This window comes from Typopeltis vanoorti, chromosome 11, assembly GCF_054136105.1.
Source record: "Typopeltis vanoorti isolate ZY-2024b chromosome 11, IOZ_Tvanoo_1.0, whole genome shotgun sequence".
Classification (NCBI taxonomy): domain Eukaryota; kingdom Metazoa; phylum Arthropoda; class Arachnida; order Uropygi; family Thelyphonidae; genus Typopeltis; species Typopeltis vanoorti.
Genome location: NC_143559.1, coordinates 24,166,831 through 24,189,232, shown reverse-complemented (window position 1 = coordinate 24,189,232; position 22,402 = coordinate 24,166,831). Strand labels below are relative to the sequence as shown.

At 34.2% G+C, this 22,402-nt stretch overlaps 1 protein-coding gene across 1 annotated transcript in view; it reads right to left on the bottom strand.

Moving 5' to 3' along the window:
• Positions 1–22,402, bottom strand: part of l(3)87Df (cytochrome c oxidase assembly factor COX20 lethal (3) 87Df) — a 118,583-nt gene that overhangs the window by 82,121 nt on the left and 14,060 nt on the right. Inside the window, exon 2 of the mRNA XM_090400865.1 lies at positions 9,021–9,129. Within this exon, the coding sequence (XP_090256991.1) occupies positions 9,021–9,129 (109 nt within the window). The remainder of the gene's footprint in view (positions 1–9,020; positions 9,130–22,402) is intronic.

Genomic DNA, 22,402 nt, shown 5'->3' with positions numbered 1-22,402 from the left:
GTTGAGGCAGCAAATAATGTATATATTTTTTGTATAACGTTAAAAAAATTTATAGCTATAATTGATGATTTAGCAACATCCCCTAAAATCAAATTTAAACAATGACAGGTGTAAGGAGTATAAAATGTCTTTTCGTTTTCATTTAAAATGTAAGCATGGACTTACTTTATATACTCCTTTCATATTCACTCCGTTATCATACCCTTGCCCTCTACAATCTGACAACTTAAGATTTAATTTATTCAAAAGTGATTTTATATTTTCATATATACCTTTACCAGTAGTGTCATTAGTTATTAAAAACGTCAAAAAGTGTTCACGAATTTCAATATCTGCTTTAAATATATGTAAAAATCTAAATATTAATGAAATTATTGAACAGTACTTTGCCTGTCGTATCATATTTACAATATTTTGTTGAATTTTGGTTCCCATATCAATAATTAATTCATTTTGCACAATGGGTGATAGATACGAATTTTGTTTCTTACCTATAATTTTTTTTTCCCGAACATTGCATTAAATGATCTTTTAAAAGTGGATCAACTTCTACAATTAATTCTATGATTCCTAAAAAAATACCATCATGGGCTGTGTACAAAGTATCAAAATTACCTCTAAAAGCTAAATTATGTTCGGATAAATAAAGAATTGCTGCTTGCTGCTACTATTCGTCTTAAAACATTTCTTAACCGTTCTGCTTCAAATTTTATGACATTTTGATTTGCCTGATCAATTGTATTGTGATTTTTTGAATTACATTCCATTTGTGTCCACGAATAATTGCATATCATGTGCACTGGATTTCGTTCGTGCGACTTTAATCTTTTGCTTACATGTCGCCACTCAGAAAAGCCATTATAGATTAAAAAATTATCATCAGAAGAAAATAATTTGCAACAAAAAAAAATAGAGTTGGCAGAGTTTGAATATACAAGCCATCTTCTGTTTTGCTTCTCTCCAGTTGTAATTGTCCTAACATAGTGAGCTGTGGAAAAACACCTCTTGTTGTCATCTTTTGGAAAATCATTTTCAGTCAGAGGAGACGGTGGACCATGCTGTACAATTTGTGTTAGTGTTGAGTTGTTCAAAATTTTGGGCCATGTTGCTGGATCATCAATAGTAAATAGTTCACCTTCCTCTGGTGTCTCAGTTTTAGGATCTTCAATACTCATTGTTAGACCAAACGCTTCATGTTCTCCGCTTCCTTTGAATATTTCAGAACTCTCATTATTAATTAATGTTGAAGCTGAAGAACTGTTTGTAGTTATTTCAGAACTCCCATTATCATCTGATATATCTGAACAAATATATGAGTTCAACTTCATAAATTTAAACAGTGAATTTCTTTGATGTTCCTCAGCCACTTCTTTTTCTTGTTTTCGCTTTTGTTTTTCATGCCCACTTGGGTATTTTCTTCCATAATAATCTCTCTCAAGACTAGTCATACTTTAGAATTAAATACAATAGATTTAATAATCTATCGTATTTAATTACGATAGATTATTAAATAAGTTAATACATTAAAATAAAATAAGTTAATAAATTAAAACAAAATTACTTACCTGATAAATAAAATATATCTAAAATAGATAATATTAGAAAATAAATAAATCTAATATAGATTGAAAACTGCTATTGAAGAAAAATTCTGATGTTGGATAACCTAAAACCAGTTTACAAAATATATTTTTTAAGAGGTTTTGCAAGTAATGTCACATACAAAAATTGCCATGACAGTATACGTGTATATACTTACTTGTTCATAAAATCATAAACTAAAATAAAAAAACTCCTTAAAATTATTAAAAACACCTGTTTTAAAATGCACTTTTCCCTATTCAACGCTATGTTGTACGATATTGTTATATATCTAGAGTAGTTTCAAATACTACTGCTCTAGCGCAACGATCTTAAAATTTATTCTTTATACCAATTACTGTTTATCCTAATGTTATTTCATCGAAGAATTGAGTCAGTATCTCATGGCTTTGGCCATGAGATACTGGGCGAGCAGTAACGTGGTGCAGTGCCAACGAAAGAACGACGTGCTGCTATCAGTATAATTTCAATGTATTTTCATGAAAAATTCGGTGTTTATTTTACCAAGAAAATACATAAAAACTGTGCGGTGGCATGGGGGCCCTGTGCCACCGCACAGTTCGCACACCCATGAATACGGCTCTGTCAGTGAGTTTGCAGTTCAACTAAAAAAGATTCTGGGCAGTTGCTGTTCGTGTTCCTATAGGTTGAGCAGAAATGAAGGATACAATGGACACTAGTGCTACTGAACAGTGACTATGGAAATATCTGTAGAAGAGACATAATGCAGAAATGAGTCTAAGAGAGAGAGAGAGAGTCATCAAATCAATGAACCACTCTCTTCTGAACTGCATCAAGAATTTTTAGGGAGGACTTTGGTGCACCACTCCAAACATGAAACCAATATTCTGAGGTTCCATGGAGTTGAGATTTGTAAAGAGAAAACTGCTGGACATAGAAATAACATCCTGAGTAAAAAAGTGTGCAAAGCTTTCCTGATGCTTCAGGAAGTGATGTCATTATGCCAGGAGTAACAATCAATTCAAGAAGAGATCTGGTGTTGATTGAGCATTATCCAAAGTAATTGGAGAAGAAACAAGGTTTTATTTTATTTTATTACAAAAAAATGGGCAAAAATGTGTTTTGGAAACACTTAAGGTGACTAGGTTCTTAATATTTCATTGCAGGATGGTTGGTGTGAAGATCAGTGGTCAGGGCACTTATAGTTATCACAGAAATGTTGAAACTTGAGATGTTTGAGCACTGCAAGGTTTACTGTATAAGTGGGATGAGTGGAGAGCTGTCATCAGCAAAACTATGAATAGGATTTGAGGTCACTGAGAGCAGGTCATTTATATATAACATTTATATATATATAATACCTACCATTACACATAGTGCAAGACCTGAGAGAAAATTGGTAGCCAGTTACAAAGGGAGGATCATAAGATGACAATTTGATGAGAAGTCCTTGATGCTAGACTATCAGTGCCTTGTAAATATCAAATGCAGCAGCACAAGTTTCCCCAACATTTTCCATAGCACATGTCCAAATAAGCACGATTTAGGCCAGGAGATCTGCTGAGGATCTTAAGTGGAAAAAATCCATATTGATGATTATTGATTAGTCGACAGTTCTCCAGATGTCAAAGCTGATTGCTGAAGAATTTTTCCATTATTTTGGAAAACACACTGAGATGAGAGCTATAGTTAGATAATTAGATTGCAGACACTTATCTCTTTTTTTTTAACTTCCCATATATGGGAATGTTTCCATGCTATGTGGTGGATACAAGCTCAGCATAACATAGTGTACAGATGATAAAGACTAGGTGTTAGTTCAGGAGACACATCTCTTGAACACAAGTGGTGGAATTCCATCAAGACCAGAAGCCTTGTTTTGATGTGTTCAGGTTGTTCAAGACCCTTCTGATGTCTGGAGTGCAGACATGCTGTTAAGAAACTCTTTTAAGATTAGAGATTTTTTTTTTTTTATCTGAGTGTTTATTTAGACTAATTGGTGTATCTTTAGTATATTAATGAAGTTTTTAGTGGATTTGTTGTCTCAGTGCATTTAGTAATAACTGCAGAAATTTTGTTTTGTTTTTAATAGCCTTAAAAATGGGGCCAAAAACACAATGTTGGTACTTGTGGTGAGGACTTTTTGCTCCAATGAAATGTCGCAGCAGAAATGTTGATAATATAAGAGAAGAAAATTTGACATGAAAAGAAATTATCAGAAAATTGAAACAAGAGAACTGGAAAAAGTGGAAGAATGTTTACAGAAACTTAAGAAAAATAATTAGAACAAGAAGAGGAAGGAAAGCATACTCTTTGATAGAATAATAATAACAAGGTAAGTCAACTAAAATATATAAAAAAAAGAAGATATGATATAACAATTCAGTCATTAAATCTACACTTGTAGAGAGAGAGTCAGCATTTCCAGTTTCTTGGGGTGAAAATTAAAGATGTGACAAATGCAACAGAAAAACAAAAAAGAAAAGTAAAAGAGATGCTAGTTCTTGGAACAAATGATTTAAGTACTTTCTGTCCTTTCACATCCTCTCTCAATATGAGAGAGTATGAGAGAGAGGATATGAAAGGACTGTTAGAAGTAAGAAAGAAAAGTGAGAGAGTAAAAATTGCTGGTTTGCTACTAAGACATGACAGTACCAAGTCAAGAAGTAGGACTGTGATAGCAAAAGATTCAACGTGCAGGCTGTGTAGAAGAAATAGATGAGAGTTTTTGGATGCATGGAGTGTGTATGATGGTAGATAAGACTTGTTTAAAAGAGATGACCTGCATTTAAATGGATTTGGCATCAGGATCCTAGAGAAATTATTTATTGCAGTGAGATCTAATGCAGAGAGACAGGGAAACTACATGTTTACATAACTTTAGTCTCATCTCAGGAAAAATACCATAGGAATGGAAAGAATGAATGATAGTTCCATTGCATAAGGGCAGTGCAAAAACCAATGCTTAGCTACTCATCTATCATTATCTCTGGAATGGTAGTGAAGATTTTAGAGAAGTTGGTAAGAATTCAAATACAGAGATGGGTTGACAGACATGCCACACTCTGCAAGGAACAACACGAGTTTATCAAAAAGCGGTCATGTTTCAGCAATCTGCTCATATTATATAACAAAATTACGGTTGAGTTGGATAAGGGAATGGATATACTATGATACTGCTGGACTTGGCTAAGGCATTTGATAGAATATAACATAAAAGGCTAATGGAGAATACTGGACTGGAATATAAACTCCTGACTTGGATAGATGGATGGTTGACAAACAGGTATCAGAGAGTGGTATAAAATGGGTGTAAATCTGCCAGATTTAAAGTGACCAGTGGTGTACCACAGGATCAATTCTTGAACCGCTGTTGTTCAATTTATACATTAACAATATTGAGAAGGATTTGACAGGAAATGTTCAACTGTTTGCTGATGATGCAAAGAAAATCTTGATAAAACCACACGTGGACTGTGTGTGGATTTGGTTTGCAGGGTCCAGTGGGGGATAAAGAAACTGTCAAAAGAATGTAAGAAGTTATAAAGATTATACTGGGATTATGAAATGGACTTCAAAATCTTCTATAAACTTCTGAATGGGTCTTATAGGATACTGTTTGATGAAATATTTCATTATATGGAAGGTAGGGTGAGAACACAGAGGCATCCATGGAAGTTAAATTTATACACAGTTAAGAAAGGAGTAAGAGTCAGGTTTTCTCTCACAGAGCAGTGAGTGCATCTAGTGTGAATGAGTTTAAGAGAAGGTATGACAGCTGATGTGTGTGTAATGTATAGCCTCTTTCAATGAGTCCTGGATTACCTGGAGTTCTCAGATTATTATTATTATAACTATTGTCTTTCTAGTGGAAGGCTACAGGAAGCATGCAATGCACTATTCCAGGTACGGGAGGAGGTGATTTGCCTTCATCTGTGTAGGAATTGGATGAGAAGAATGATGCCAGGAGGTCATAATTAGTTTTAGGTGATTTTGTAACTTGATGAGAAGATACAAATGGACAAAAGTTACACCGAGTGGGTTTTGTGAGACCAAAAGGCATGACTGCCACTGACACAGATAGCAAATTTTCTACATTTAGTCCTATCAATCCAGACTTAAGTTTTTTTAACAATGGTTTTGCAAATATCGTGGGCTTCAGTATAGGCTTGAAAGAAGCTGGAGTTTTTTTGCCTAAAATCACTTATGATAAGTTGTATTCTTTTCGTTGCTTTGCAGACTTTTTGGATATATGTAGGAGTATTGAGCTGAGTTAGAAATGAAAATCTCCATTCCAAACATGGATAATTTCAGAAACAAGTTCACAACAAGTATCTGGATCTGAAGAATGGAAACAGTAGTCTGACCATGGAAAAAAGGAGCAAAAGTGAGGGAAATCTTCCTGCCTAGCAGTGTTGTAATACCTGACTACATGATGATGTGAATGGCTGAGTGGAGGATATTCTACCAGAGATAAAACTCGGATGAGATGGTGATCTGAATTATCAAGTAGAGAAGTCACCTCTAGTGTACCTGAAAGGAGAACAGTTAAGCAAAATTCAAAGTGTTGAATGTGTGGAGAGAGAACTGTTCGGGATTTGGGCTGTGATTGAATGATTGGTTTAAAATTGTTACTTACAGTGCATATCTGCAATCCTCTTCAAGTGGAAGAGGATTGCAGTGGAATTTGAAAAAGGGAGCCAGTTAGAATTGCGGATATTAAAGTTGCCAAGGAAAACAACTTTGCTTTGGGAATTTGGACTGTACAAAATCAAATTTCACAGATAAGAAGTTAAAGATGTTAGAATGATTTTCAGAATTGGAGGAAATTAAATTAGCAGTAGATGCATCAGAATGAAGTAGGGAAATTTTAAGTCACTGAAAGTAAAAAAAAAAGGGGATTTTCAATATTAGGCATCCTCTGGCAAGGAATGTTGGATTTCACAAAAGCACAAGTACCACCCTTGTGAAGAAAGGAATTATACAGGGTGTAATCTGAATAATTAAGATGGGGTGTTATCACAGAGATTTAGGGTTCAGTCAAAAACAGGAGATCAGGTTGTGATGATGCACATCCTTCAAGCTGGTGTTCAAAACACAAATGTTGGTGAGGTGCAAGTAAAATATATATTTTTTGTAAGCTTATTAAATTTTTTGGGGAATTTTTTGAAGGAGGTTTGTCATTTTCATATAACTGCAGTGACACTGTAAAATTCGATGTAGCTTAAAAATACCAAAGCGCTTTACATCGATTTTTACACAGGTCAAGTCTCATGAGAACCATAAATAACCCTGTTTGTTTCTATGTATATTTTGCTAAATATTAATGTAGTTAACCCTATAGGAAGTGACTATATTTACTGTTTTAACGTCAAAAACAAAGGCAATGCTTTGGCATCGGAACTTTGTATATAGCTATGTGTAAGAGCACAAGAAAGTTGTTTACTATTTTTGTGTATGAGAAAGTTGCTTACAAGCTCTGCGCATAACACCTTTAAAGTTAGTATCTAAGAGTGCCGCTAAGCTTAGAGAAGTTTCCACGACCCGAAAGGACAAGCAAAGTATCAAAGAGGTCCGCTACTTTTAGAGACAAGTTTCCACTGCCTGGCAAAATATGATCAAAAGAGTGCACGGAGGAGAACAAAGAGCGGGTCAAACTTAAAAGAAGATGAAAGAGTCATGCCGAATTCTTCGGGGTTTATTACCCTTAGTTCAAGGTCCCGAGATCTCAAAATAAAAGAAGACTGAGCTGAGCATAAGGGACTTCCAGTCATCGGCAGAGGAAAGGCAAGGCCCCAGTTACTAAGCAGGAGAGTCAAGGTCCAGTTGCCATGAGAGGAGTGTCCAGGTCCAGTTTCCAACAGAGGAGAGCTGAGCGAAGTGCTGTTACTGAAGAGAGCCAGAGCCAGTGGGTGACAGTTAGAAGCAGAAATTCCCAAAGTAGGATCCAGAGGAGAATTTGCCCGTATGCTGAAACCTCTTGCATATGCTATTTAAATACCGCAGATTGCAATCCAAAAATCCACCGATATCCCAACGTGATACATACTGCTGAGGCAAGACACTCCTGAAGGAAACTCAAGATCTGAGATGAAAGAAATGACATAAAAACTTTAGTGCAAGACTCTTAACTGAATGTGCGATAACAGAGCCTCTGTAAGTTCCATCCTTTTGTACATTTTCTCTTATAATCTATGAGATATGTTATATATGGACTGTTAAGAATTAGTTTAATAGTAATAAGAAGTGTCCATAAGAGAGTTAATTGACATATTAGAAGTTGATATCAAATTTGTAAAAATAACTTAGCAGAGTTAGCTAACCTCTTTGCGAGTAAACTAGATGTTTAATAAGTCGAATTTGTAAGCAAAAAGTAAATAAGTTTTTGAGTTAAAGAGATTATTTGGTGTTGAAGTAAAAGGGTTCTAATTTTATGCTAAAGATTTTTTTTAGATGGGTAGAGAAAGCAATCTCCCTATCGTTTGATTCATGTATATTTCATATTAATTTAAATAAATGTGTTTTAATTATTTGTTAAAAATTTGTTTGCTGCCTGATCCTTTATCTTACAATGCACTGTTTTTAAAAATAATTGGACTTGTAAGCAGGAAACAACTAAGGCATTAAAAGCACAGTTTTATTACTTAAGAACCATGACTGTTTATGAAACTTTGTTGAAGGAATTTATGCTAGTAAGAGAGAGAGAGAGATCTACCGGATGTTTTATTGAGTCTTATGCCGAATATTGAGAGTGGATGGCACAGTCTAACAAAATAAATTTTTCCAGTGTTCATAGTCATACGACTAGTAAATACGGAAGGTGGATAAATATAATATTCAGTAGAGTAAGTGAGAAAGGTTATGAGAGGAAAAGCATGCACTGCTAATTAGTAATAAAGAATAAAAGAAGATATTACAATAACCCAGCAGACAGCAGTAATGTTTACAACACTACATTTATTCTCAATGCTGGCATTGCAAAAGTCAAGCAAAAAATAGCAGGGGAACACATTGTGAGAAGACTCTTAGATATGTTGCCCATACAGCAAGCATCCAGACTACTCAGTTTGAAAAGCCATTGGGCTTGATATGCAAGGAATGATACTCTAAAATTTAGTGCATACAAAAAATATAAACATTTAATTCTGTTTACTGAGATATTAGTAAGGTATTAAATTAGCAATTTTCTTACTAAGAATATAATTATGAATACAGCTATAGAGTCATCAGATATTTTATTTTTCAAACTATCATATTAAATAAAAAAATTTTATTAGTAAATTTTATATTTTAATAGGTTTTGAGATTACTAAAAATTATGAAATAGCATCATTACCAGTCTTCTACTAACAATGTTAAGGAAAATATGGCAATTTGACTCCACTAAGAAACTTAAATATGACAGGACTTTACAAATTAATTTCTTAAAGATTACAATCAAAACCAATGTTGCTTACTAGTAAACAAGAAGTGTGCTAATCCAAGTATTATACCACCACTTATTCCATTAAGGAATGAGCTTCTAAAACATGGAATTTCTTCTAGATTCTTACCAAACAAAAAATACTGAAAGATAAAAGTAAAATGTTAAAACAAAATCAAATGAACATTTTATGCTTTTGAATAATTAAATGAAATTATAGGTATTAAAAATTAATGACTCTTAATACATCAAAAATATAAAGCTATGCAATATCCAACTGTAGGACTAGAAGTTTCCAAATTCATTAAAATGAATATGCACAATATAAATTATAAATAAATATACAATTTGAATATAAATGAATATCTATATAAAGATGCACATTTATTAAAAACTATGATATTCTCTCTCTCTCTCTACAGTAGATAATATGGTTAATGATCTCTGGGTCTTCATGCTACAGGTTTAAGGGAGTATTAGCAGCACTAAGACCCCAGTAAAAACTATTTTAATTCTTCGAACAATTTGTCTGACCCTAAATTCCTATGTAGGTGGAGCACTCTCAATGGGCATTTGTAGACAGTCTAGGTTGTAAATTGGGATTAATTTACATCCTCTGTTCAAAAAGAAATCGAATTTTTTGAAAATAGAAGAAATTAGTGGCACCACCTGTTGTATCTTTTTGTCGTCGAAAACGACAACCTTTGTTAGTGTTGTGTCAACCGTTTATGACATTTGTTTCATTAGAAACTGAGTTATAATGCCAAGAGTGACAGTGTGTTTTGATGAATGGTCGGAAAATGAGTTTCAAACAAAGCTGCAATTGACTTTTGTGATAAACTTGGTAAAAGTTTTACCAAAACACATCAAATGCTTCAAAAAGCATATGGTGATGAATGTTTATCCCATACTCAAGTTTATGAGTGGTTTAAGCAATTTCAAAGTGGTCATGAAATGCTTGAGGACGATGAAAATCCGGGCCATCTAAACTGGAGTGAGTGAAGTTAACATCCAAAAGGTGTGTGATTTCATCAAATAAAACTCGAAATCTCCATGAGATTGATTGAAGAATTGGGGATTCCAAAATCAACTGTGCATGCACAACATTTTGACCGAGAGTTTGGGCCTTCGGAAATTGAATTCGCGATTTGTTCCCCACAAGTTGACCGCTGATCAAAAAATGTATTGAATTGAACACTGCAAGGACCTCATTAAAATCGCTCGTAAGGACTCAAACTTCCTTGAAATGATCGTTACTGGTGATGAAACATGGTGTTTTGAATATGAGCCCGAAACAAAGTGCCAGAGTGAAGACCACCAGAAGAGGGGCATCCGAAAAAAAGTCGCTTGGAGAAGTCAAAAGTACTGATTTGTTTCTACGATTCTAAGGGCATTATCCACAAAAAATTCATTCCGCCTGGCCAAACGGTCAATGGCGAGTTTTATCTCGAAGTTTTGAAATGATTGATAGCGAGAATTCATCGCGTACGGCATGAATATCATGACGACCGAACATTCGTCAAAACACACTGTCACTCTTGGCACTATAACTGGGCTTCTAATAAAACAAATGTCGTAAACAGTTGACACAATACTAATGAAGCTTTCAACAACAAAAAAGATACAACAGGTGGCACCACTAGTTTCTTCTATTTTTGAAAAGTTCAGTTTCTTTTTGGACAGAGGGTGTACAACTTTTGAGGATTAATGTTTCCCAAATTTTGGGAAACAATAATGGTCTACAAGACCAGACTGATCACAGTCATGATTGCAGATGTTAGTTTTGGATACCACTCATAGGATCTTCTGGAAAAAAAAAAAAAAAAAAAAAACAATACCATACTCCATCCCATTCATGTGTCTTCTCCTATCTAGGAAGTTGACTACCATGATGTGACTCATGGTTAACTATGGGCGTAATTGACATGTTGTGAGGACCCTATCTCTTCCACATATTGTCATAAGTATTCATGACTGTAATCCGTGTGTTCATAGGGCCGGTTTGCCTGTTCTGAGGTACGAAAAACCCGAGTTTCTGGGAGAAAAAAACCCTCTACCTCCATATGAGACCAACTAACTCACCTTTAGTAGAAAGAGACCAGATAAAGGTTCCTCACGTCATAGACGGGAATCTATACTGACTGGGCTACAGAGGATTACCATACTCCATCACAGTAAATTAAAAAAAGAAAGACTGTCTTTGGAATCTGCAGCTGCAATCAGAAATCAACTGAATTTAAATAAATATGGATGCAAGAAACTTCCCAAAATTTGGGAAACATTAATCTTCAGATCCCAATTGAACACCTAGGCTACCTACAAACATCCATGGAGTGTGCCCCACCTAGACAGGACTTTAGGGTCAGATCCACATTTCATTTATTACTGTGTTGCCTTTGTGTGTTTGTAATAAGTATGTGTTTCTACTACCCGAAGAAGTCTCAGTGACTGAGATGAAATATTAGAAGAATTAAAATAGTTTTCAATCCTTTCTTAGTGCTGTTAATACTCCTTTAAACCTCCAACATGATGTCCTTCCAGCACTTAAGCCTTAACACAATTTATGTGCCAGATAGAATCATACTTTGCCAAATAACCTACAAATATAACTGGCACTTGTCTTGTAAAACAATAGGTGTATACAGTCATTCTTTGCTATAGTTGGCCAACCATTTGTAGATCTCTCCTTGGCATTTTGCCAAGAATAGTCGATTCATGCTGAAGGGGAGAAAGAAATGAAGGATGTACGAATTGGTCGCCAACATGCGAAATCACGTGCTTTCTTGTCTGTTGCTGTACTAGTATATACTAGTCTGATTTTTGTTGTCACTTTTTTGCATTATTTTTTTATTATTAATTTGTATGATGGATCCAGTACAGTCAACAAGTTCTGTTGTTAAACGTTTCAGTAGCTCTTGCAAAAGAATAATGAATAATGTGCTGACATTCTGTGAAAAAGAATTGTCTCCTTGTTCCCCTTTCTCAAGTCATAAAATGTGCAAGTGCAATTGCGGGTGTATCGAGGTCGAATGTTAAAAGAATTCGTAGGGAATCAAAAGGCGAAGGTAAGCCAAAATTTAAATCTCCTAAAAAAAGCGCCAGAGTAAAGAAAACCATCGAAACCGTTGCTTTGAATGATTTTGATGTAGACGTTATAAGAAGAACTATTCACGAATTTTACGTGGTCGAGAAAAGAGTGTCAACTGTTCCAAAATTGCTTCCTGTGCTTAAAGAAAAAATTAATTTTCCTTGGAAAAGAGAAACTTTAAGGAAAATACTTCATGAAATCGGATTTTGTTTTAAAAAAGTCCCAGAATAAATGGAAACTTATCATGGAGCGAAGTGACATTGTTTTATCTAGAACGCAGTATTCGAAAGCAATAAGACATTTCAAGGAGGAGAAAAGACCGATTGTGTATCTAGATGAAACTTGGATTGATAGTAATTTAACTTATGGAAAATGTTGGCAGTCTAAAGAAGAATGTGGAGTGCTACAAACCGGAAATGCCTCGCGACGCATAATAATTTTGTGTGCGGGTGGAGAAATGGGTTTTTTTTTACCGAATTCAAACTTATTATACAAAGCCAATTACCATAGGCAAATTGGCTTTTCAAAAAAGTGGGCAGAAGAAAAACTGATTCCAAACCTTCCTAAAAATGCTGTTGTTATAATTGATAACGCTTCATATCACTCTATTTGATTAAACAAATTCCAAATTGGTCTAATAAGAAGCAAGTTCTTATGGATTGGCTCTCTGCAAATAACATTTCTCGTTCCCCAGATATGCAAAAAATTGAATTGTTTAATTTGGTCAAAAGAAACTCGCCCACAACTAAACTATTTAAATTCAACACGATGCTCATAGAGCATGGATTTCTAGCTTTGAGGCTACCACCATATCATTGCGATATCAATGCTATTGAGTATGTTTGTGCAGAAGTGAAAAGTTTCATTCACCATCGCAACGTAACTGGAGATATTGACATGTCGAAACTTTTTAAGCTTTCAAAACAGGTGATTGAAAGTATTATAAAACTTGCTCTCATGTCACCTCACTGGAAAATATGTATTGAGACAGACAGAATTATAATTACATAAAACAAAGGTTCGCATAAATCTTCGATAATTATCGAAGATTTATGCGAACCTTTGGTGATCAGTTTAAGTGAAACTGATGGCGATTCGGACACCCATTCAGATGACTATGAAGATTAAAAGGATTTGATAATGGTATTTTTTTCCAACATTTTTTTTTTTTTTTGCATATGTTTGTTAAAAGTCACAACAAGTCATAAATAATTAATCAGTTTAGGACATTAAAGTGTCTCAGTTCTCTGAACTGTAAGTTTAGAATATCTAAGTTCATTTGAAAAAATTTCTGTTTTACTGTATAATTATTTTTATTTTATAGAAAACTTTCTTAAAAATAAACTTAGTTAAATTTTTGTTTTATGCTATACTTTTTTAATTTTGTTAATACTTTACATACATTGTTCCAACTATTATGCCAGCAAAATAGTTACTTTAAAAACTACAATGTTCGTAAAAGAAAAGCTAAATTTTCTGACCTGTAATAATAAACAAACCCATCCCAGAAGACAGATTGATTACCCTATTATCGGAATGGATTCTCCTTTTTCTGACATGCGCAGAAGTGTCGAAGGACCTCTAATCGGTGGGCGAACTATAGCAGAAAGAATTATAATCATCATCATCATCAAAATTCTGACACGTACCCTCTAGGGATGTAAAGGATATGATAGTACTACATGAAAAACTTACATTATTCCTAACTTCTTATCTACAATTTTCCTCCAAATCAATCTGTTTCCTGTCAAGCCGCCAACATTATCAGATGTTATACATTCTTCTAAGGCACTCTTTACTGCAGCGGCGTAGGTCGGGGGGGGGGGGGCAGTCCGCCTTGGGCGGCACTTTGAATTTTTTCTGTAGACAGAAAAAATAGAAGGCTGCCATCAGGCTGTCATCTAAATGTTTCTATTGTACAATATACATATATTGTATAATGTAAAATGTATATACATTTTACATTATACAATAGATTCTATTGTATAATGTAAAATGGATCCTATGATGGGTGGAGCTGATCATATATAGAATTGTTGAATTTCTAATTGAACGAATTCCAAATTGCAAAAAAAAAAACATGGGTAGCAATATTCCCTCTCATTTTTGCCAGCCCATGTGTGCATGAAAAACATTTTGTGCACAATTTTCTAGGTTTCAGACTCAACATATGAGGTAGTCTGTGCTCACAATAGTGAGAGTTACAAACACTTAATTTGATACACCTAAAATTGGTGATAAACATCTTTGTTAAAGGATATTGTATGTTGCATGTAAATATTTCTATAACAGCTATCTAAATGTTACTCCTTCAGCTACATAAATAATTCTTACACATGCAGTTTATAGAAACAAATTACATCACATTTGTCCAGCCACTTAAATGAATTTGCAGGTCATTTCTAGTTTAATTTTGACAGTGACATTTACAGATTTAATGCACTAAAACTGCTAATGGAATATTTCTCATATTAATCTACCCCTTTTTTTTTTTTTGCCTAGCTATAACTTGCAAACTGTGAGCACTAATTTATCTGCTTAAATCTGCATAGTTACAAAAATACAATGTCATTTGCAGGAATTCAAGTGACCGTACTTCCAGACACTAAACAAATATGCCTCTGCAATTTGCTGACATCAGCAAGTTGCAGAGGCATAGTTGTAGTTCACCCACACAGTGCAGTCTAAAAGTAACTAATTAAAGTGTATGAAGTTGACACAGGCTAGATAAATATATTTATATATTTTATTTTATATTTATTTATTTTTTAATTTCTTTTAAAATATTTACACTTATTTTATATTTATAAATTTGATTTTCTTATTTATATATTCATATATTTATTATTTATTAGAGTTTTCACTTTAAATTATGGAGAATCTAAGCTAGATAGAATGTTTGTCTGTGAATAGTTTGCAGTTGGGAAATTTGTACTTAAACGTAATATTTCATTATAGTTTTTTGTGAAATTTCTTTGTGCAGTGTTTAAATAATGGTGGCAACTGCAACTTAGTTTGCTAACAGCTTATCACCAAGTCTGGCCCCATTCTGACTTATTCACCTTCCGTATTTACTAGTCAAATGCCTATGAATACTGGAAATTTATTTGTCAGACTGCCACCAATATATCATTTAATTGGCATAAGACTAAATAAAACTCATGTGTCGAGGCTTAAGTTTAATATTCCATTAAACCTCTAACATGAACTAAATAAAACTTCTGGTAGATTTCCCTCTCTCTCTCACGAGCAAAGTTTCTTTTATCAATGTTTACTTTAACAGTCGTGGTTCGTAACTGAACTGGTTTTTATTGCCTTAAATTATCCCCCCCTCTCACAAATCCGATTTATTTAAGAACAGTGCAGTTGTAAAATAAAAGATCAGGCAGCACTCTTTTAACAAATAATTAAAACACATTTATTTACAAATTATACATGAATTAAACAATAGGGAGATTGCGTTCTCTATCCATTTATAAAATCTTTAGCATAAATTAGAACCTTTTTACTTTAACACTAATTAACTTCTCTAACTCACAATCTTATTTACTCTCCGCTTACAAATTCAACTAATTAAACTTCTAGTTTACTTGCAAAGAGGTTAGATAACTCTCTGTTAAGTTATCCTTACAATTTTTATATCAACTTCCAATATGCCAATCGATTCTCTTAATGACACTTCTTACTACTATTGAACAATTTCTCAAAAGTCTTTCTATAACCTACTATGAGAGGGAATATACAAAAGGTCTGAACTTACAAAAAAACTCTGCATCGCAAATTCAGTCAAAAGTCTTTCACTACAGTTTTATGGCATTTCTTTCATCTCAGATCTTGAGCTTCCTCAGGAATGTCTGACTTCAGTAATATCTCATCAGGAAAATAGTGGGCTGTGGACTGAGACCGGCAAAAGGTTGTTCTCCCACGGCAAAAAAGAAAATATTCTGAGCAAAGTTGCTTTGGGTAATTTACACTGCCTTATTTCCTTTGCTTTGGCTTGCCGAAAATGCCTGGATGACTGCCGTCTCTAATAGCTCAAACTGCTGCCTCCAAGAAATCGAAACTGCCGCCAACTCTCAACCGGGATCCCTCTCTCTAGCGTCTGGAAGCCTGTCCTTCTTTGGCAACGTCTGGAAGCCCTCTCTCTGGCCTGGAAGCTCCTCTTTCTGGAGACTGGAACTGGGAAACCCCTTATGCTTAGCTCGGTCCCTTTTATTTTGTGATCTTGCGACCTTGCACTAAGGGTAGTAAACCCCAAAGAATTTGGCATGACTCTTTTATCTTCTTTTAAGTTTAACCCGCTCTTTGTTCTCCTCCGAAACATGTCTCTAAAACTAGAGGACCTCTTTGATACTTTGCTTCTCCTTTTGGGGCAGCAGAAACTTCTCTAAGCCTAGCGACACTCTTAGATACTATCTTTAAAGGCGTTAGTGAAGTAAGCAACTCTTGTATACAAAACTAGTAAACAACTTTTCCTGCACTCTTACACATAACTATATACATATACAAAGTTCCCCTGGGAAAACATTGCCTTTGTTTTTGATGTTAAAACAGTAAATACATTCACTTCCCACAGGGCTAACTACATTAATATTTTGCGAAATATACATAGAAACAAACAAGGTTATTTACAGTTCTCATGGGACTTGACCCATGTAAAAAATCGATGTAAAGCACTTTGATAATTTTAAGCTACATTGAGTTTTTACAGTGCAATGCTTGCAGCATGTATGAATCCCGACAGATTGTTTGAGAATGTGACGTCTAGTAAAAGTGGGTTTTCTGTAAACTGTAAAATTAATCTGATGAATAAATTAATAGCTACAATTTATTCATCACTCTGATAAAATTTACCTCTCTTTAACGCTTGGCAATGTAACATCACATGGCTCGTTCTACTTTTGAATGATCAATTTTTGTATTCCACCTTGTAAAAAAACTGTTCCTATGTGGCCACTGAGGATAGTCTGTTAGTTTCAGACTGAAATATTTGGCAAACATTAAAATATTCATGTGTTAACGTGTCTATAATTCCTAGAAACTCTGTGCTTCCGTTTTAACTGGTGTGCATGTGCACAGCTTAGAGGAAAAACTGATTTTATCTGATGATGAAAAAAGTGATAACTGCTGAGTTCTGAAAATAATAGTTGATAAGTGAAGACAGAAGGAGAGATGGGCACCATCTGTCCTTCTGTCAGATGGTGCCCATCTCTGGATGTGTAATGGGCAGTAAATCTTAATTTACTGCCCATTACACATTCATGGCAAAGGATTTAACACAGCATACCATGCTGGCTGAGACGTTGCTCGGTTCAACAAGGTCCACGTTGCCATTTGGTAGCAGCTCCAGGGGTGGCAATGAGGAGTTAGCGACTGGTGCTGCCACTCTATATACATATATACCATTATATATATATATATGTATATATATATATATACACACACACACACATACACCACTATCACTGAGAAAAATAATGAAAAAACCTGATCCAGATTCAGACGTTGCAACCATTTAATGACCATAACCTTGAATATTAGGATCCTACTACAATCAGGTCAACTCAAACTACTACAGCATGAACTAAAAAGACACGAATGGATTGTTATGGGATTTTTGTGAAATTCGATGGCCCTAAACAGGAGAGCTAACAACAGATGAAGGACATTTGCTTCTTTACTCTGGATGTGATTGCAGTGGAAAAGGTGTCGGGTTTTTGATACACAAAACATCACGAAATTCTGTCATGGAATTCAATCCTATCAATAGCAGAATTGCTTTAGTCTGCTTAAGAGGAAACCACTCAATATCACCATCATACAGGTCTATGCCCCAACCACAGGCCACGAGGACTCCGAAGTAGAGGAATTTTATGGTCAACTTAATGCAACAATCACCAGAGCAAATAGAAAAGACCTTTTGATTGTACAATGCGAGTGGAATGCCAAAATTGGAACATACATCGGTAAAGATTTTCTCCCATTTGTTGGAAAGTATGGCTATGGGGAGACAAATGAAAGAGTTTTTGAATTGATCAACTTTGCCTCACAAAACAAACTCACTATTACTAACAGAAGATGGACATGGACTTCCCCTGATGGTAAAACACACAACCAAATCAACTTTATCCTTGTAAGCACAAAATTTAAAAACTCCATCAACCTCACAAGAACCAGTTCATTTCCTGGAGCCTACATTGGCGGTGACCACAATATGGTCATAACTGTGAATATGAAAATGAGGGAAATGTTACCTACAAAATCAACTCGTAAAAGATGTAATATAGAAAAATGAAAAGACCCCCAAATAAATACATTATATAAATTAAAACAAAACAAGCTTCAAAAAATATAATAATATCGAATCTAAAACCAAATACTTCTCACAAATGATAACTGAAACAGCTAAGAAATTCTTGGATACAAAAGGAAAGTCAATAAACCATGGATAACCAAAAATATTTTGGACCTATGCAACGAAAGAAGAAATTTGAAATCTTATATTAATAGTGGTGACAATAGAGAACAGTATAAAAATATTACCAAGATTATTAAAAAAGAAGTCAAACATGCTAGAAATCCATGGATACTAGATGAATGCAAAAACATAGAAGAGGACCTAAATAAAAATAATCCAAAAAGTGCTTTTCAAATTTACTGCAATTAATTGGAGTATAGAAGATGAAGATGGAACTCTTATTATTGATAACCAAAAAATAGTTGATAGATGGAAATGTTATGCAACCAAGCTTTTTCAAAAGGAACCCCAACTGACTGATGATATTTTGGATGGAATTTTGCCAGAAGGAAGGAGATTGTGCAATGTTAAAAGAAGTCATTGCAGCAGTTAGCTCCTCAAAAATGGAAAAATCACCGGGAATTGATGGTGTTACAATGGAACTGATATGTGAAGGAGGTGACATCATCATAGACACCTTGCTAAATTTATTTCAGGATGTATGGAACACAGAGACGTAGCTTTCTGATTGGCAGACTTCTGTCCTTGTAGCTATTCCTAAAAAGGGAACAGCAATAAACGTAGCAACTATAGAACAATAAGCCTTATTAGCCATCCAAGCAAAATCCTGTTAAAAATATTATCGTCAAGAATCAAAAAGAAAATAGAAAGCAGACTATCAGATGAACAAGCAGAAGTACAATCGACCATATTTTTACAATATACATAGAACATAACAAAATAATTGGTCACAACATTTTAGACCTTCAAAAAGCTTCTGACTCAATTATGGCATGAGGCATTATGGAAAATTTTAGAACATTATGGTATAGACAACAAAATCATTAGGATAATGGAAAATTTTAGAACATTATGGTATAGACAACAAAATCATTAGGATAATTAAATCTCTTTATTCCTCATCTGATATGAGAATTGAAATTAAAAATTACAGCAGTGAACCATTCCGGGCAGAACGGGGGGGAGACAGGGATGTATCTTGTCCCCTCTTCTTTTTAATTGTTTTCTGGAATATGTCATAGATATATGACACTGGAATAGTAGTTGGTGGACTAAGAATAAACAACTTACGTTTTGCGGATGATATCGATCTTCTGGCAGAAAGTGAAGAAGAATTACAAGAGATAACCAGCCATGTTTTTGGAACATTAAAAAAATATGGATTATACATAAACCTGCAAAAAACAAAAACAACGATAACCTCAAAATCAGACATCGAACCATTAAAGATACAAATTGACAATGCAAACAAATTCACTTATCTAGGAAGCACACTGAGTCAAGATGGTCACTCGAAAACCGACATTAAATACTGAATTGCTAAGGCATCTGTGGCCATACAGATGTTAAAAATCCATTGTGGAGAGATAACAGAATAACAATCACAACCAGACTAAGACTAATTGAAACTTTGGTGAATTCCATTCTCTTATATGGATGCAAAGCCTGGACTTTATTGAGGGAAGATGAGAGGAGACTCCTGTCTTTTGAAATGAAAACTTACAGAAGACTTTTGGGAATTCCCTATACAGATCACAAAACCAATAAAAATGTCCGAAAACTGATAGATTCAATTGACGGGAAAATATTCTGACAGGCATCAGAAGAAGAAGAAGAAAGATGAAATGGTTCGGACATGTGAAGAGGACTAATGGCATTCCAAAGCAAGCACTAGAAGGAATCGTTCTGGGATCAAGGATTAGGGGCTGACTTCGATTAAAATGGACTGATAACATCAAAAAATGGACAAATGCCTCCCTTTCTCAACTGACATCAAGAACAAGAGACCGAGATGATTGGAGGAGGCTAACAAAGAACATCATCTACCAGCCATGAGTGACTCAACGGTCCATTTAGGACTACGGGAGAGAGAAGAAGTGTAGATAAATTAAGCAAATAGTTAATCAAGTTAATCAAAAGAGGTTAGAAAAACAGGTTGAAGAACTGCTGTCTTGACATCTGAGGTTATTAACAGCAAATTAAAAGTTTTAAAATGTCCAGAGGAATTTTTTTTTTTTTTTTTTTTTTTACAAATATTCCATTTAATGATATCTATATTTGTAAAGGGAGAAACAATGCCAAAATTGATAAAGATAATGGAAGAAGACAAGTAAAGATTAGTTATTTTCGAAATCCTCAGGGTTTTTTTTTTTTTTTTTTTTTTTTTTGAGAGGAGGATGAATATTAGCCTGTAGGTTTCTGACTGCAGAAAGAAAACCAAGATGGAAAGATATAATTATTCTAAGTTTTTATCATACTATTCAAAAGTCAGTTATCACCAAAACATTAATTTACTGTGCTCCCACTCTCTGTTCCACAGAAACATTTTTATAACAAGTGTCAAATTTCATTAAATCCACATTTTGTTCACATGATTACAACATCCATCTCACACACAAAAAAAGAAAGAAACTTCAACTACTTTTCTCTACCCTTTCCAGATTAAGTCCATAGTGTTTCCATTTCATATGCTCAAGTGCTTTGGATAAGTGTGAACCTTCTACATTATGAGAAGTGTTTTCAGTCTCTTTTTGTCCTGTTCACAATTTATTTTCCATCAAGTTTTCTCACAGGGCAATGGATCCAACTTGTCTTTAGGTGTTTCATTTGCATGAAAAAACAAGATCAAATCGGATATTCAGAATCTGGTCTTGCTTATCTCTGCCAGGCACAGTTAAATAAAACAAAACCAAAATTCTCTACTAAAGATGTTTCATTATGGTAAAACTTTACAGGCTGCTGCAGAGCTTTGCTTCAAAAACTAAATTTAAATAGAAATGACTGTCTCAGATTTTCTCAATTGTGAGAATTTTGAATGAGTTTGTTAAACATCCAACATCACTTGATCTTCTGTATTATATATATTTTTTGTTACCAATTAATAATCTAATGAACTAATGGCATGTCAGACCTACTGCCTGCAATATCACTCCATGCCTTAATATACTTCTAGACCTCTAGGCAATAGGAAACTTTCATTATCACTAAGTGAAACCACCAACCAAATGTGGTTGGGTGATTAAAGCAATATAGATGCTCCCAATTATATATTTGGTTTAATCCTTTATCCAAGTGTAAGCAAACAAAGTTTGCACCTGAAGTATTTGCAGGACTGGGGCAACTTATGGTAAAGGTGGTATAAGTTCTGATCACTTACCTTAGTATCCCATAATGTAAAGCACATCTTCTTGCAGGCATGTATACTGCTGTTTACATTAAGGAAAGGGTCACTACCCAGACCAGTTTTGACCTTTATTGAGGTCTCATCAGTGGGAGCCAGACCCAGAGGTGGTGATACTAAGGTGGAAGTGATGCCGAAGTCATATTGCCCATATACCAGTTGCCAAAAGGTGTCAACACCTTATTATTAAAATAAGGTGTTGACACCTTATTTTAATAATAAAATAAATAAAATAATAAAACCAAATATATAATTGGTAGCATAGCCAAATGAAAAAACTTCCATCAATATAGATGCTCATTTATATATAGCTGGTTTGATTAATAAACCTCTCTTGCTATCTAACTACTGTTCATTACTAATTCTCAGTCATTGCTCTGTCCTCTATATACTTTCATAGGTGTTCCAAGAAGAAAAAATATTTAATAAGATGATATTCTTAACATAAAAAATGAAAACAGAAATCTTAAAAAAAAAACATCAGTCCAATGTTTATAGCCTTTAAGAATGTAGTCCATCTAAGTTGCAAGAATGACTTATCTTAACATGTAAATTCTACACAAACCTATAAAATACATATAAATGAATTTCGAATAAAAAAAAAAAATCACGTGATTTTAAAGTCAAATAATATACTTAAAAAGAGATTTACAAAAATTAAAAATATGA